General features: G+C 39.7%; 1 protein-coding gene across 1 annotated transcript in view; it reads right to left on the reverse strand.

Moving 5' to 3' along the window:
• Nucleotides 1-14,132, reverse strand: part of cmip (c-Maf inducing protein) — a 51,330-nt gene extending 37,198 nt beyond the window's left edge. Inside the window, exon 1 of the mRNA XM_034685847.1 lies at nt 13,107-14,132. Within this exon, the coding sequence (XP_034541738.1) occupies nt 13,107-13,427 (321 nt within the window). The 5' untranslated portion in view covers nt 13,428-14,132. The remainder of the gene's footprint in view (nt 1-13,106) is intronic.
• Between the last annotated feature and the right edge of the window lie 4,491 nt (nt 14,133-18,623).

Consider the following 18,623-nt stretch of genomic DNA (forward strand, 5'->3'; position numbering starts at 1 on the left):
TCCACAGTCTATGGTTGTTTCCCACTCTTCCTTTCCAGTTTCCTTCTCTATCTACTGCCCAAATGTCTCCTAAAAGCTTAAAAGCCCCAAAAGTAACCTTTTAAAAAATAAGCCTACTAAGAGTCCTACTGTGAGATGTGCACAAACTCTCAGGTACATAGAAGAGTGAATCAGTAAAGTTCATATGGTTTCATATATTAAACAGCTATCGCAGTCCGTCTCGCCGGCTACATGCTACAGGAAAGTATTGGAGTAATTTCAAAAAAATTTTAACCAACTATTCATTCAGACCACAAAATATGCACCTACTTAATTAGTAGGTAAAAAGCAAAGATATTCAACTCAAAAAACAGTTTACAGAGGTCAGCCTGCCTACCTATGATGGTAATTTTGCATTCTAGTCATCCAGCCTTCATGTGATTGAAGGTTCATAGCAGCTTACACATTTACATTCCAACTTTTAATTTTAACAAACAAAAAAACAAACCAATAACTCTTATTGCATAAAGTACTAAATGTAAGCCTTCACAGTGCGGGTCACAAATGAGAAACTGTAGGTAGGTACATTTCTTAAATTAGAGGTTGCTTCAGCCAGTCTAAAGTTTGACATTCAAAGAGTGGCTCCTCACAGCTAGGCCAAAGTTTCACTTCTTGTTGTATCTCATTGTGGTCTGACGGGACCACATGTGTATGAGCTTCAGACGTCACTGAATAGTGGGCTGGATCATTCATCTCTGACACTTCTCTTTTTGTATCACACATTGACATGAACCCTTTCTGTTATTTTCAGTGTTTGCAGAGTATTTATTACCCACTGATTTAATCAAATGTACCTCGACTAGACTCAGTTCCTGCTGCATAGATATTACATATGTTTCAATCAATAATGAAAAAGCGATTTAGAAGGCAGCCAATAAGAGGAAACCAGTGCTGACTTGTTTTTTTAGTTTTAATGTGTGGCACATGATGAGCAGCTGGTCCACATAATCTAGTTGTGGTTTCCCCATAATGCCACGGTCTAAATATCAGTTAACCCTTCGCTGACTGCATTTGGATTTCTGAAACTTGTCTTCTAAGAAAGGAAATCACAATTAAGTTGCCTTTGACAGCAGTTTGTTCGATTGGGTAGGATATGTATAGAGTCCCAAAACAACTAAAAGCTCAACTTGGCCTCTGACCCCTCTGTGAATCTTTGAATGCTTACTTCAAGATCTTTATTTCTGCTGTGTCGTTCATGTTCTTTTGACTCTAGTCTGAAATAACAGTGAGAAGCAACAGAAAAGCTTCACTCATTAGCTCATTGTCATCTGCTTTCTCTAGTGTTGGCACACATTAAGTAAGGCTCCAAGCTATCATTAAGCTGAAAAAAAATTGAATTTTGTAAGGCAATGATAATGTAATTCAAAAAGCTAAAAAAATATAACGAAACACCTGAGAATACACTGTTCTTTGTTTCACTTTAATTTATCTCCTTTATTGACTCCACTCGTACATGACATCAGCAAAAAACACAGGGTGCCGATTTGGCCTCGTGGTTACGGCGCACTCCCTATATACAGAGGCTGTAATCGTCATTGCAGTAGTCACTGGTTTAAACCCCAAGCCTTGATCCTTTGCTGCATGTCACCCCACACCCACTCTTTCCTCTCTCTTTTCAGCTGTCCTATCAGTAAAGGCAAAAAAGCCACAAAAATAACTTAAAAAAACCCCACAGATTTAGGGCCTGTGTCATCTGGCACCTTTTTTGCAATGGCAAGTTAAAATTGCTTTGCAGGGAAACTCAATGTTTCTAGGTTACAAAAGTTGTCCCATGACATTCCAGCTATTAGTCTGTTTAAAAATGTTCAGTGTACTTCATGTTTGCTTTTTATTTGAGTGAACAGAAAAAAAATGTAAAACAACTGATAGGAATGCTGCTGCAGCTCTAGACCTGGAAATTGTTGTTGTGAGCTTCTTCTCCATACAAACCATCCAATGTTATTGACAACTTTTACATCTGAAGTCCCGCCCCTTTTTGATTAAAAATCGGTGATGGAAAAACGACTTTGACGAGTGTGGCACTGTTTCAAAAGTTGAGCTATTTTAAACTTGCAGCACTTTGAGCGCAGCCACACAAATAATCTGACATCCAGGGCATTGTTGTGTTAGTGGACACAGGCCCTTAAAGCTCTATCTGTCGGAATCAATTGTTTTCAAAATCTATCTTGAAATGTATCAATCAAAGGAATTCTGTCATTTCTATATGTGGTCTATCAGTCTATCTTCTAAATATCAAGGCAACGCAAAGAGTCAGTTAGCCTAGCTTAGCTCAGTGTAGCTTACATGCTTGACTGTAGCATGGGGAAACAGCTAACCTGTAACGAATTGTAACAAATCCTTTTTAGTTCCTCTGAAGAGTAATATTACCTGGTTTATTCAAAGTAAAGGTCCGTGGATTTTGTGGTTTCCTGGAGAGTTATTAGTCAGAAAATTTCTTCACTGGTTGCAGTGACTTATTTTTTTCTGGCCTACAAGCTTGTTAAGCTTACAGGTTTAGCATACAATAATTTGGTGCAGTTGCCCATATGATCAAGTTGTAGCCATTAAAGCCTGTTTTGCTGCTGCTGCTGCTGCTGGCTGAAGCAATTTACAGGAGTACAAAACTCCTCAGACTTGTCAATAATTTAGACCCCACAATATGGAGAAAAAAAAGTCCCAGGAGAAAATCAAACGTTAATTTGAAGTTTTTGTGGACAACAGTCTTCTTCATAAGAACTAAACACAAGCCATAGTTTCCTAGAATAATTTAAACAGTCACAAAAAGAGACTGACCTTTGAAAGAGTGCAGTCTCTATTCCCTGTCATGACTCTCCTCCCCACAAACTCTGTTTGTTATTTGTCTGTCTTCACTTTGTTCACCACTCACTGACACACATAACGAGGCAGCATGAGTCTATTCTAAATATCATGAATCAATATGGCAGTGAGCACTATCATTCCCGACTGTAACTCAAATCTTTTCCTAATGGCTGCATTGTTCAAACAGAACTGGGAGGATCCAGTATTTGTATACGAACATGTAGAGCAAAATGTCCTGGAGGCCTGCCAGGAGCCTTTCAAAGCCCTGCTTGTGTGTGAACATGTGTACCAAATCCCAGGTCGTTCTCACTGCATGTTGTTTCTCTTCCCCTTTTCACATTAAACCAAAACTAGCAGCAATGTGTGGTGGCAAGGTTATCCTACGCCCCTTCTGCTCAGTGACCTGCAGAACAATCTGACAAGAATGTAAACTTTATTCATAACATTGCGTGGTTCTGCTTTAGCAAAGACAGACACATCCTGCTACACTATCCTTATCCAGACACAGCAGCAGATTCTGTGGAACTTAATATATTTCTTAGTTTAGTTCCTGCAGGGTAAAAATGTAGGTTTCATGACAGTACCTGTGCATCAACAAAGTGATTAAACAGTCATTCTTGCTCGTCAGCAAGAGAATCACTAGTCTTTTAAACCAATTAATATTTTTTTTTATAACTGTGGGCCTGAAATCCCATTCATATGTTGTGTCTAAACTGTGGTGCAGTCACCTGCCACCAGCCGGGGCTGAAGCTCTGGCTACTGTCATAATGCTATAAAGTTTTACTACCCTGATGTAAAGAAGTAGAGATGAGGATGGCATCATGTGGCGCAGCTCAGTTTGGCGGTATATTAAACTAGAAATTTGGAACAAAGTAGTATGTAGGCTGCGTCTGGATAAATTGACTTATAACTAACTACTCAACCAGAGCAATAATTAACCAACACAGACATGCAGACGTTAACCTGCAAGGAACACCAAAAGATGATGGTGCTCGGCTCCAATCCACTGACGGACCGGCTCCAATCTGCTGCGGTTCAGCTCAGCGCTCTATCGTCAGTCAACATCCACTGACTGCGTTTTCAGGACGGAGCCCTGAGCAGGACAGCAGGACAGCTGGAGTCATGTGACCAATGTTTTCCCGCGTTAATTACTGAAGCAGCGATTATCCGACTCCTCTCCTCACTAGGGCTGTCAACGAATATTCTAAATTCGAAGATATTAAAAAAAATGGAGATTCGATTGTGAAAATTAATATTTGACTGTGGAAAAAAAGCACATCGGCGGCTGCTTTGCGAGTGGGCGCACTGCATGACAGGTCAGGGACAGGTCACAGGAGTCACACATGCACAGCGTGAAGCAGATGGCAGAGAGAAATCTTTCCGTCCCCGGATCCTCAGTGCGCTCTGAACACGTCTTTTCCTCCGCTGGGAACATAGCGAATAAAAAGAGATCGGCACTGGCCTTCACATGTGGACTGTCTCGTGTTTTTGGCAAATAACCTGTCAGGCCTAAGACCCTACATTGACAGTGGACTAAAAGAGCCCGACAATCAGTGACACTGGGATAAAATGCAGTTTTTCCTCTTTTTTTTTATACAAGCGCCAAGAATGTAAGTGGACTACTTTTTCGTTTTTAACTTTAACTTCAATTAATGTTAATAATATTTGCTTCAATCACTGAATGAAGCCTGCCTATATTAGGGACAAGAGTGGGGACCTTTAATTGCTCGCACAAGTCTTATTCAGCACTCACTCAGCGCATTGCGCACAGAGGGGGGGGGGGGAAGCGAGCGAGAGGTCTACGGTCTTAAAAGTGTTATGGTATTGGCCATTAGGTCATTTACTTGTTTTGTAGTGTGTAGGCATGTTTTAGCCATGTTAAATCTGAAATAAAAATACCTATACAAGTAGTTATGTCTCCTTGTATAAGTTTGTCCACCTGTTATTGACATAATGCGCAAATATAGATATTCGAATGGTTCGAACCTATGTTTTTTTTTTTTGCGAATATTCGAACGTCATTTTGGAGCAATTTTAACAGCCCTACTCCTCACCCATGTTGTCTTTTGTTGTCATGTTGTCAGAGTTGAGTGAAAAATTATCTAGTGATAAAATTTAGTTTTTTATTCTGAAAATTAAATAGATGTTTTAATTTTGTTTTGGTGCCTGACTTCCTATCCTGCTCACTCTGCTTAGTTGAGATCTAAGCGTTGTGCTGCTGACAGATAAAAGAGGGACCGGACACAGATCTTGTGGAATTTGGCCTTAACACCAGCCACACTCGGAACTAAATTACATTGTTTTCCAACAGACTCTGTGATCCCATCTTAGGCCATGATCAATAAATTCTGCTCTTTTTTTCTACATTTACTCTAGCTGGTTAGTCAGAATTTAAGTTTGTTGAAACAGCCTGGAAATTAGAAACAACCCTAATGAAATTATTGGCTTCATTTTTACATTTTGAATAACATATCAACACATGCAAAGACAAACCAATGTTATAGAGTTCATCACAAAGAAGTTGGGGAGTTATGACAGCTGTAACAGTACCCGTCAGATGGATTTAAATGTGTCCGGTTGTCTCTAAAGTGGGATATTGTTAATTCCGTGGCATCCTTCCCTTTACAAATACACACCACTGTTCTAACTTTGAGCGTTGGTGGGTGGAACCAACAATGAGGTTGACTTTACAATGACTAAATGAATGCTGTAAGAGTGTTGTGTTTCAACAGTGGCTGCTAAAGCAATGTCTGAAATGTTCATCCAGCAAAATGCCACACCTTCTGCACAATTCATGTCAAGTAGGCAGAAAGTGACACCCACATGATTCATGTATGTTTTTGGTGCCTGAGGTGCTCTAGGTTTAGAACAACAAGTGTGAATGGGTAGAGTACAAAGCAACACTTTGTTCTTTGTATGTGACGACACTACATTTGTGCATGACAATGGGTAAAGTCGAGTGCTGAAACTGGGTTACAGCTAAAGAAGATGTTCAGGCTCAAGATAACAGAAATAATTTTTGAAATTAAACTATTGCTAAACCACTGAAATCCATTAGGAAGCACTCTTGTAACTTTGATCGTCTTTGTTCCACCTTTCAACCCCAAGCCACTACTCAGATTAACATTTACAAAATGTCTGTGTTGTCCTGTGTTGGTCCCACAGTGTTTCCTGCCATCGAATACAGATCAACTCTCCTCTCAAACTTTTAGAACATTATCCAAATCAGATGATAATCAGACACAATGATGTCTGATTGTCATCTGATTTGTTTTTGAGAGCTGTGACTTGGTGACACCCACCTGAAATTGACATATCAGGCTTAAATAGAGCAGAAAATGTTGTTATATTAACAAAAAGTGTAAGGTGGCGTCTCAAATGGCTTGTTCATGCCCAATTAAAGAAATGCAAGTGGGTGTCTAATGTTTTGGCATAAACTTAGACTGCTCACATGAATGAGTATGTGAAACACTCAGAAAAAGGCTCTCTACACAGGCATAAAAAAATTGAGGGGATAATAAGTTTTTTTATCTTGAAGCTAAAATAATTAACTTTATTGAAACAACAAAGTAAGCTACCTTACAGGCTTATTGATTATTCTTTGCTACTAAACCCCCCAAAAGTTTTCAGTGACAGTAAAACTAGCATTGAGTATTGTATCAGTCTCAACTGGAAGTATTACCATCAAAAACATGTCTGATGTGTCTGGTTACATGACCATTTGACACTTCAGACTTCATAAATAATTAGAAAACATTTCAGCCTTCTTATTGATTCCTAAAAGGATCCTGTCTCTCACCTTGCTGCCAACAAGGAGCCCCTCAAGCTCACGGCACAACCAGGTTCCTTTCATCTCAGGCCTTTTGTGAGCAAGGTGTAAGACAGGAAGTCTTTGCTTTCACTGTTGCCCTTCTTACGTAAATGTGATGTAGGTTAGTTATAAGACTACAGTGGTGGCAGGCAGGTCTGTCAAAGAGGAGAACAGTGAGTCACAGCTCTTCTTCTGTCCTCTATGAGAAGCAGCAGCCATTCATGTGTTAATTCATCCTTAAAAAGTTAAAAATCAAAGACATTAGAAGCTTGACTTAATGACATTATATCATTTTGATTACAGCTTTTAGAATAAGATATTTAGTAGGATTTAACAGTTTGCTCTAACCGGATTTGTAAGATTTTTGTCACAGATGCTAACGATCCCTCTTGGCAGCCACTCTTGCTTTCACAAAGCTCTTTTCTCACAATCATCTCAGTAATTTGCCGAGCGTGGGGATGTTGTTGGAGACGCAGAGTCAATGCTCTTTGCCTCCTTGTTGGAAGAAGTGGTCTCTCTGTGAGAGAGCAGAGCAAACGGGTCAGCATTGTTCTTCTGCCCACATAACCGCTCTGTTCGACACTGAGCACAACAACAACTCCTCTCAGGAAATGCACATTCATGCTTCACCCTGAATAGAAAAACCCTATTCCTCATAGTTAAGCCCTCACAGAGAGAAGAATATGTGACATCGTCAACCAGCCACAAGGCACATGATCAGTGCATAGAGCATGTCACCATCCACACACACAAACGCACACAAACACAGTTTAAGATATTTTCCAGATAAATCACCCACTGACTTTCAGAGCAAAAGGATTACCATCATTTTATGACCGTGGTCTTTGCAGAATTGGTTTTCTGCCAAAAATACAAAGCAGGACTCTGGTTCACTAAAGGACAGCGCATCATAAAAACACAATTTAGTCAAAGTTTATATGTGAACAAAACATCCAGGACTAAAGGCATCCTATTGAGGACTACAGAGAACTGTTACCCTACAGAACAATATTTACATTTGTCTCTGAGGGTTTTACAGGATGATTTATGACAGCAGTGCTCAGGCAGCCTGCGAGGGTTACCTATTCGCTCTTTGAAGCAAGAACAATAAAGCAGCTACTTTAAGCATGTGAGATTCTTGGAAAGATCCTGCTTGAAAGGGAATATAATGCAGGCAAACAACCCTCAATTTTCAAAATGTCAATGGGGGCAGATCTTTATATACTCAGCAGTTAGTTAACAATAAAATCTAAACTTAGGATCAATCTACAAGTTTGTTTTTACCAGCTGCAGCGTTCAATCACAAGTTTCTGATATAAAGGCCATCGAGTGGTTGGGCTAAGCAAAATGGTTAAATAGTTCACCAACTTTTGATGAGTTATAAAAAAGAGGGAAATTCAAAGTCATCAACACCGACTAAGGGAAATCATGTTGATGTTAAGATAGAGCAGGCAGCATAACGTGTAAAAGTGTGCAGTGGTTGGAAAGACGCAGGACCATGTTAGCTTTACTGACTGAATAAAGCACCTTTATGAAATGTAATGCAATGCAACACCTGGTAACTGATGTGTGCTAATATTCAAGTAAGCTATACTGCTTTTACACTTATACAAAACTTCTGAAAACTTCCTGAATTTATCTGGTTGAGCTGCACGTGTGAATGCAACAGCTGAAATTTACCCGCCCCAGGCATTGTATTATTTGAAGTATAGCTGATGTAAGCTCATGAAAGTTTTTGTTCACAAACAGAAGATGAGCACATTTTGATCCTCTATTATGAAACCTTTATTAAGATAAAGTCAGCTAGCTTGCAGCTACAAGCAACACTAAAGCTAACTCAGCTAGCCGAAGAAGAAGACAAAAAAACAGCTGTGTCCCAGCTGTGACCTGAGCTCAAAAGGTTGAAGAAGCTATGAGATAATGATACGGCTCTGGTGATAAGTATCATTCTAGATTGTCTTTGGGGCAAGTCAGGGTAAAGTCCACATGGAGGGGCACAGGAGGCATGCTATTATACTGTATTGTACTGTGTTGTAGTATGTTTTAAACGTTAGCTCTCCTTCCTGGTTGTTCGAAAGATTACAGCTTTCATGTAAAATGTGTATTTTACATTTTTTTCATTTAGCATATTCTTCATTACTTTCCACATTCTTGTTCAACCCTGGGTCTCAAACCTTATTCTGTTATTAAGCGACTATATTAAAATCAAATGAATAGTCTAATGGCTTCTTCTAATGACAACTAGTCTAGTAACAAAACTTTAATCAGGAGCAGCCCCAATAACTGGGCCTTGCGATTTATTTCACTGACAGCTATAACTATTGTGTCTACCAGAGAAGAAAGAGATTCAACATCCAGTCTTAATCTAGTTTGTATAAGCTTGTACATTAGCCACTTTAAACTCCTGGTGCCTAAAAACCCTTCTGAATTAGTAGTGGAGTAAACAGATGAGATGGTTTGTGTGAAAAACAAGCTTCAACAATAAAATTCTGAGAAAGAAAACAAAAGGAAAACCACAGCAACGGCCGTTTTAGGGCAAAAACTTTAAGACACGTTCCATGAATCCTGACCTCAGAGATGTAGAAATAAGTTTGACCTAATCCCTGCTCCCACAGAGATAATTTCCTGGCTGTCGCTGAGGGCTGCTGTTGACTGGACAAAGTTCGTATTCTGCCCCACTTTCTCACAATCAATAAAGATTCACTGACGTTTTGTGAGGCTCAATGCGCACTCCTTAAAAACATGGCTAAGAGATGCGAGCAGACCAGTAGAAGAGATGTTAATTTAAACTGCAAATACTTATAAACATACCAAAAAGAGTCAAGCACATGAACTGTGCCTGACAAAACAAACAGTGTTTGCCTTGTGGTCTCTATTCGAATGAGGGCAATAACACACAAATAAAACAAGTATGAGGAGAGACAGCAGAATTGGCAGTAATGGTCTACAGACTTATTTCTGCAAGATGTGACTCTTTAGGAATGATGAGGCAGATACAGGAGCTGACAGTGTACACCTACAGTAGCACTACGCTTCTAACAATGACAAGGAAGTATAAGTGCTGAGGGCAGCGTCTTCTACTCCCCAAGAGACCGCAGCCTATTCTTTGTCTCTCTCCCACCATTGTTGGTCTGCCCTCCGGTAACATTTTTAAATCAACCAACATGTCATTCAGAAAATCTGGTTTTGGATCCATGACTTCTACCCTGCCTTGCTGTTTGTGTGTGACCATGGACTGTGTTTAGGAAGTATTGTGTGAACATGTTTTCTAAAGGCCTGAAGTGCAGCATTTTTGCTTTCGTCATAATGGTTGTTTGGTGGCTAAAATGACCCAATTTGGACAAGAGAGCACAGCTAGGAAAGAGAACGAGGCTAACAGATGAGGTTATGAGGTAGCTGTAGCTTGGTGGGTAAAGTGCATCACTCATCTACAAGCTGGTCAAAAAGCAGCTTTAAAAAAATCTTAAAAGCAAGAACATTTAAAGTCAATGTCACAAAGGCTTAATCCCATTTTTAATTTTTGATAAATTCATTTGTTTTCATGCCCCATTGCCCCTCAGAACAGAGTTAAATGGGTAGTAGTGAAATCTTCCTCTATAAAATGGGACAACCCTTCAAGACCCTGATACGTCATCAATAGTCGTCAACAGCATTTACCTAAACAGAAGCAACATTAGCATGCTTGCTAATTATACTGATACATGAAATTACCATAGATTTTCTCATGCTTTTAAAATAGAAAAGGACATTAATACACTGAAATATTTAATCAACATTATTGTGATTTTCAAATACATCTGTGCATTTCTTTTGCCGCTAGAAAAGCCAACTTGCCAATGATTCCCAATGCATTCTGGGAGATTTTTTGTAACACTCTGTTTGGAGCGAGCCTCTGAAAAACCTCCATTTAAAAGACCATGTAGCCTCAACATTTGCCCGACACCTCCATCCCAACAAGAATGGGAACTACCTACCCCTGGACATGAACATACAAAATGTAAGGGTAGGGCTAAGTGATATTGGCAAAGGGTGGGTGGGACTGAGCCTAAATCAGTTATTTTTTCAGGTTGCAACCTGTCAATCGCAGGTAGCCAATGGGCCCCAATTTTACTCCAATTTGGTCATGCAAAGACAATGCAGCGAGAATGTTTTATTATAGAGTTGAGCACACTCCTCTAGACAAACTACATGGTATCATTTGTGCAACACCTCAAGCATTGTTTTCTGCATTATATGTTCTTCAAAAATAATTTTCATATCAGGAAACATAGGAGCTGACACCCATATAACTGTAATTGGCTTAAAAGCCCATATTACTGGCAAGCTGATATATGAGTCAGGTTCCACAGAAGACAGCAGGTTTTTCTAAAGTAAACAGTGTGGATTTATAAAGTAATCTGATGTGTTTACACTGATGTTCTGTCGCCAAGAGGAAGCTTCCATTACATAATGCTTCATGATCAACTTTTATCTATCCAACCACAAAGATTCATTTATTTTTAATAATATCCTCTCAGTGGCCTTTCACTTATATCATCACACAACAGGCTGATGTCTAAAAGCAATCAATAATGAGTGTAAGTGAAAAGAAGAAAGGAACCAGTATGGAAGATTAATGCAGATGTTAAAGATGTAGGTTTGATGCTTCCCCCCCTGGTATCCTGTCATAACTCTTAAAGTTATGAGAAACCAAAGAGCCATAAATCTTGGTAAGGTAAGCCAAGTTCAAGCCAAGGTGGGTTTTCCCCAAGCTACTTCAACAAGAGCTTTCTGCAATGAAAACAGCCTTCAAGACATTTCACCCTGAAGTAAGCATTTCTGCACACTTGTATGGTGTGTGGGTGTGATAGGCAGACATCCAAAAAGCCTCTAACAAGGTGTGTTGATAAAACAATGGGGCTGGGCTTTGTGGAAATGTCAGAGGTGTTGACAATAAGAGAAGAGGAAATAAAGGCTATTGTTATTTTGGCATATTTCAGTGATTCCATTTGATTGCAACAGCATTGACTCTTGTTATGTTTTATAATTGCATGAGGCTTATGATTCCTCCAAGCTGGTACCTATACAGTGAGTGTTCTGAAGCTAGTTTAGTTTTGCAGTATGGATTGGATCATCTCTGTTAGGAAAATAACAAATCTAAATACCCTAAGAATATGAGAATCCTTTGGTTTGGTGCTGTTTGAACAACCAGTTGGGGTAAAGGCTCTAAATATAAACAAATATCATCATGTAAATACAGATTTGCTCAGATACTGATATGAGTTCAAAATTCTCCTGGCACAGCCTTAAGTCAGGTTTCAGCAAGCATGCCAGTCAATGCACCAATCCAGGTCCATAATTTATTTGTCCTCAAAATAACTAACCTTTCAAACCAAAACCAATTATTCATGGTAGCTTTCAACACACTAGCTAGCTAGCTAGGTCACACTGTGCCGCCACCATAGACGTATCATTGCTGCAGCTGGCACCTACTGTTTTGTTGTGCAAAAAATAACTTATATCAAGCAATTACTGTGCAATGATAGAAAATAACCACAGTGCAATGTAATTAAGAACAACTCAGACATACTCTGAGTAAATCAGTTTACATTAAAATCAGAGTTTCTATGGCAAAGACAAAGATATTGGAACTAAAGAAATTATCAGCCATCACATGTTTTAGCATCTATTGATATCAGAAGACAAAAAGAGGTATCTAAAGAGCTGCTGGTAGTGGATTGATAAACACAGCAGCTAACAGAACCTAAAGGCTAACAAATTAGAAAAAGAGAAATCATCCTTGAAGATTATCAAAATAATAATTATAAACCCCTCCAAGGTGATAAAAATTATACTTTCTCATAACATGATCTCGCCCCATTAGTCAGCCAGGTAGCAACTCACAGCCACCAGTTTGTTCTGGATGCAGGAGTCCACTTATGTCATGTCACACAGCAGCACCCCCATGGACCCCCTGCTGATGGTTTTCAATTTCAGAGACTAACAGAGAAGATCTTTGCTGATCTATAATTTAAATTAAGAGTTTAATCCTGCTGAAAGCATCCTGGAGCCCAGAACTGACCCACATAAACACACACATGCGCACACTTCAGGAACCTCCACATCAAGGGGCCCTTGAGCATCCTCCGCACCCAAATGTGAGGACTACAGAACTGTGTGTCACATACAGTGACGATCCACTGCCCATGGAAGTGATGGGAAGCAGTGGATGTGGAGGGTGGAGGGGTGCAGGCCACAGCAACAGTGTTAACGATGCTATCAGCAACACTGTCTTCTTGTGAACTGCGTCAACAACAGACTGTGCGTAATCTCAGCGCGCGTCTGCTGCGTCCAGACAAGAAAAGACAAACACCAAAGCTGCCTGTGGAATGTGAAACGCAGCATATTATAAACTCACACACACACTCACTCACTCACACACTAACACACTCACACAGGAGGCCAGAAAGCGACTCACTGTGGCTGAGGTCAGGCTGCTGTCTGTGAGCGTGAGGTGGTGCGGCTCCCATCTCCGCAGGAACTTGGAGGTGAGGATCTTGCTAAGGAAGGTGCGGGGGTGTTTGACCACGCACACCTGGATGTCCCCCTCATGGAGCAGTTTGTATCGCATCCCACTGCTGCTGCAGTGGTGCAGGGACCTCTTGCCCGGCCCTGCTGCCAGCTTGGTGTTATTATTCCCCTCCGACATCTCCCCCAGCAGAGGCTTGTTCTCCTCGCACTGATAAAACTGGTTGTTGTGCAGTTCGTTGCCTCCGCCGCCGCCGCCGTTGAAATCCATAGTTCAGTGATCCAGCAGTTTGATTCCAAATGTTACTGTCAGGCAGGAGTCGCTATATAAAAATCCTACATGTATATAAAACAAAGAAATGGATAAGGTCGTTCGGATCGAGCTGTAGGGGGGAGTGAGGGGAGGGGGGTACCTACCTACCGCTATAACACGACCTCAGTAATGAAGACACGGCCAAGACAGGCGCAGAAAAGCCACCAAACAGCGTCTTACGCTACGATACCCACGCGGGGAAGGGTTTTTATGATACAGTGCAAATAATCCACCATTTTCCTCCCGCACAATGCCCCATGAATTGTCTCCACGGTGCGCGTCTCGCCTCCCCCCCACCACCAGCGAGCTATTCAATATGTTAGGGCCATGGCCTTATCCATTCCGTCCGCCCCGGTGCCAAACAGAATAATCCACAGCAAGGGACGCGTGAGAATCGGGAGAAAACAGGAGAAATATCCAATGGCGGCGGCTCTAGGCTCCTCCGAGAGGTTTCGTGGACATTACAGGATCACTGGCTCGGTTTCCTTTTATTCAGTCTTTTCCCCCTATCTCGATGTGAAGGAGCCAGCACTCTTCGGCAGCGCAGCGCCGATTGGTCCCTGGTAGTTCATGTGATACCGGACTGACGTCAATGGGGAGGCGAGCGGATGAGCCGTGTGTCTTTTGCGCTTGACTGTCTGCCGAGGGCGCACGCTCACCCCTCCCTACCTCCCTCCCTGCTTCTCCAACTCACCTCCTCCTCCTGCGCGCAGAGAAATGGAGGAGGGCGCAGGGAGTGAGAGAGAATCCACCTCTTTTTTTCCCTTTTATTTCCATAGATATTATGCAGCTTGTCGGTAAAGGAAGTAACCATAACTTTAACTTATGCGAGGGAGCTATGCTAAGTAAAAAAGTTAGAGTAGTGGAAATTAAATTAATTTAAAGATCCAAATGTATATACAAAAAAGTTCACTGAATACCATACAATTGTATTTCAGTTATTGACGCCTCAACGTTTGTCTCATTGAAATCAAAAAGGTGTAAACATGGAGCTTTAGGTTGGTGGGTAACTTGTCAACAAGTTTTATCTCAACTACAACAACGAAAAACATTGGTTGATTACAATCTATATTGATAACTAGCACTTCCAAGTGTAGACTAGAAGTTACCCAAAGTTAATAGTCAAACGTAATTTATTTGTAAAAATAGTATCGCCTACAGAAGCGTACACTTTGGGCCTCCTTAATTTTGTCAAGGTGGTAATTGAAGATGCTGTGTCAAAGTAGCCTAACTCTTACTCTCCAGCATTGGTCAATATCCAGCTCAGTGTGCCGCAGGGAATAAGTGTATTAAGCTGAAGTGGGAGTGAACCGGATACATGACGTCACACAATCTGCGGTATGAAGCCCCATTGTATGAGATGAGGAAATCCTCACCACCACCAACTCAACAGAAATGTACTTACCATGGCACGCATGTATTACTGTAAACATCAAAATTGGAGTATTTAAAATCGTAAGCTAGTTCCTATAGACTTATATTGGATAATGTTTTTTCTTCTTTTTATTATTATTATTATTATTATTATTATTATTATTATTATTATTATTATTATTATTATTTTTATTATTATTACTAACATTAACATTATTATTATTAGGCCTATTAACTTATTCTGGCCTATTAATGCTGTGTTTAAAGTATTGCTCATTACAGTAGATCTGTTGTCCCTCACTTGTCCTAATGCTGCTGCCTCTGTTTTCCTTTTTGTTTACGTGTTTTATGGGTAGCCTCCAAAACAAAAATGCTCTCCTGAGATAAGTTGTTTGAATCTTGAACAACAGTCATTAGCTGCATAGATTGCAAAAATGGAAGTGGTGTTTCCCCCTAATTGAAAATATCTGTAGAAGTTGCTAACAGGGGTAATGTGAGGATTTTTCCAAGGAGTGCAGATGAGGATACTTTTGCAATAAATCAAGATGTCAGCCACTTGTAAGTAATTATCTGAATGTACTGAGGTGTCAGCATTAAACAAGCTAGATTTAAGTTAGCTGCTAAGTGACAACTACTCAATCATGTCATGTCAAACCAGTGGTGGACAGTAAGTACATTTTTTTGAGTATCTAAACTTAACTTGAGTATTCTTCTTTGGGGGGACTTATTACTTTTACTCCACTGCATTTGAAAGACAAATATCATACTTACTTTTACTCCACTATATTTCTATCAATGCTCTAGTTACTCACTACTTTTGCTTTGAAGTTTGCTGATGAATTTTCTTTTCTTTTCTGAAATAAGATCCCAAAGACTGTAAACTGTTTGTGTACTTGCTTGTGGTTTGTCTAAATGGTGTAGCCGTACATTTGTTGAGCATATAGCAAATGCAGATCAAATGTTATTCAGATCAGTCAATTAATTTAGTTGTGGTAATGATTGCTATGACGGAGAAGGATGATGATTCTCTACCTGAGCACCACAACCATATTTTAAGCCCACATTTAAGGTCTTAAATAAAGAATGATTGTTTGTATTGTTGTAAATCTCCGATATGTTTACCACTCAAACTTCATCACCATCTAACCTGAGAAAGCATGTCGAGGTCTGTAGCTAACAAACTTGTTTTATTCCAGATGTATAGTTTTTAGATATGAAATAATGTTTTCTAGATTAACATAACGTAGCAGAATGTACTGTACATACATGGGGGGAATTCAGTTGTTACAGCAACCCAGACATAAGTAATAACAAGAAAGAAGTTTCAATAAGTAAAAATAAGAAAAAATAAAAATAAAAATAAAATAAATTAAAAATAAAATAAAATAATAAGTAAAAATAAAAATAGATAAATAAAGCTAGAATACAATTTAGATATATACAATTTTACAGTGGAATTAAAATTAAATAGAAGTAATTACTCCGGTACTTCAACTCAAGTAATAATTTGATGGAACAACTTTCACTTGTATTGGGGTAATGTTTGACCAGGAGGATAAGTAATGAAGATGTGTACTTTATCCACCGATGTGCCAAACATACTTGTATGATGTAGAGCTAAAATCCGCACACATGGATGGGTTGAACCAGCTATCTTTCCTTTCAGCCCACTATGTCACATATTTCTTACCAGTTTTGTGCAATTTGTCTGTTTTGGACAAATATCCACTCTTCTTAGCATTTGCAGATAAGTCTGGCAATGCAGATTAGCACAAGGATTGCACTCAATGCCCCACAATAAGAATGTACTACACAAAATCAAATTAACAGATTGTTTAAAAAGTTCCAATTCTTTCTATTTTGGACACAAGTGTGCACCTGGGTTGTTTTATATTCCAAATAAATGGCCAGATTCCTACATTGGTGCAATAGTTACAGCACAAATTGCCAAGACATCTTCAGCGGGTATTCCTGATCTACAGAAGACAAACCTCACTCATTTTGATATGAACGTCAAGCCTGAATACATACATGCATGGGATATTGCACGATAAGCTGTTTGATTTGGCTTTGGTTTAATACATTCTTGCTCCCTGGAGTGAAAGAACGCTTTTTGATTGTTTTACTGAGATCAAGGATAACACCGTGACCACCTTCTGATGCTATGTTGGTCCCCCTTTATCTGCAAAACACCCCTAACTCATCAAGGCCTGGACTCAATTTGACCTATAAAGGTGTGCTGTGGTATCTGGCACAAAGACAGTAGCAGCATATCCTTTAAGTCCTCCATGGATTGGACTTGATTGTGCAGCACATCCCACATATGCTAGACCGGATTGAGATCAGGGGAATTTGGACCTTTAACTCTTTGTTGTGCTCCTCAAACTGTTCCTGAGCCATTTTTTTCACAGTGTGGCAGGGAACATTGTCCTGCTAAAAGAGGCCACAGCCATCAGGGAATACTATGCTAAGGGGTTTACTTGGTCTGCAATAATGTTAAGGTTGGTGGTTTGGGTCAAAATCACATCCACATGAATAGCAGAATCCAAGTTTTTCCAGCACAACATTGCTCAGAACATCACACTGCCATTGCTGGTTTGCCTTATTCTCATTGTTCATCTTGGTGACATGTCTTTCCCAGCTAAGCAACACACACACACCTGGCCATCCCCTCAATGTAAAACAGGACTCATCAGACCAGGCCAACTTCTGCTCTATGGTTTAGTTCTGATGCTCATAATAAACAAACCACAAAAGCTGCAGTTGTGGAGATGCACAGTTTACTCACAACCTAATGCTTGTCCACTTTCCTGCTTCCAACACATGAACTTTGACGTCAAACATTGACTTGCTGCCTAACACATTCCACCCTATGACAGGTCTCATTGTAAGAAGATAATCAAGGTTTGCATCAACAGGTTAGTTACTCTGTGAGCATAGCTTTATTGATATGTGAAACTAATGCTATGATCTCTTGTTGCCATACTCTGGCTCTCAGTCTGACTGTTCTTTGTAATCAATAAAACAGATCAGGTTGAAATCATTTGTTCAGTTTAGGATTGAGGACTCAGGTCTGGGTTATGATAAAGAATGAAACACACCTTGCCACACCTTGTAGAGGTTTGGAAATCTGTTGTGGATGCTTCATCAGGGAGGGTGTTGAACAGCTCAAGGCCATGAAGTCATGACTTCCACTTAAAGAAGACTCAACCAGTGCTCATGTTCCCTCTTGCTGGAAAAAAAGAAACTAAAATGCATGCATACACGTATACAGAAATCACACAGTCTGGAGTGCCTGATGTCATTTTCTTTTGAAATTGGATGATGAATTGTCAGCTTTGTTGTTTCACCTTTGAAGCATTACAGTAACCTCCTAGACTCTCAGTATTTTACATTTACATTATTTTCATTCTTCTAGTATGAGAGATTGAATCGATGTGACACTCTTTCTTCTTGTTTGATCTCCTTTTTTTTTTACTCTTTTTACTGTAACATTTCACTATATTAGATACCTCCTAGTATCAGTCTCCGTTGATGATCTTCCTTTTTTAACACTTGGTTAAGTTTTAAAGAATCTGTTTTCACCAATTTTGATAGTTTAAGTTCAGCTGTTGAATAAAACATTTGGCTAAGTTAAAGAGACACAAGATGGGGGTTAAAATAACAACTTAAAGGGATAGTTTGATCTTTTTTCTACATAGAGTTGTAAGAGGTACTTTTCAAAAGTAAGTGTATTATCCAAAGGGAATCTCGATCCTCTCAGCACCTTTGTTGAGAAAC

This window comes from Notolabrus celidotus, chromosome 6 (genome assembly GCF_009762535.1).
Source record: "Notolabrus celidotus isolate fNotCel1 chromosome 6, fNotCel1.pri, whole genome shotgun sequence".
Classification (NCBI taxonomy): Eukaryota; Metazoa; Chordata; class Actinopteri; order Labriformes; family Labridae; genus Notolabrus; species Notolabrus celidotus.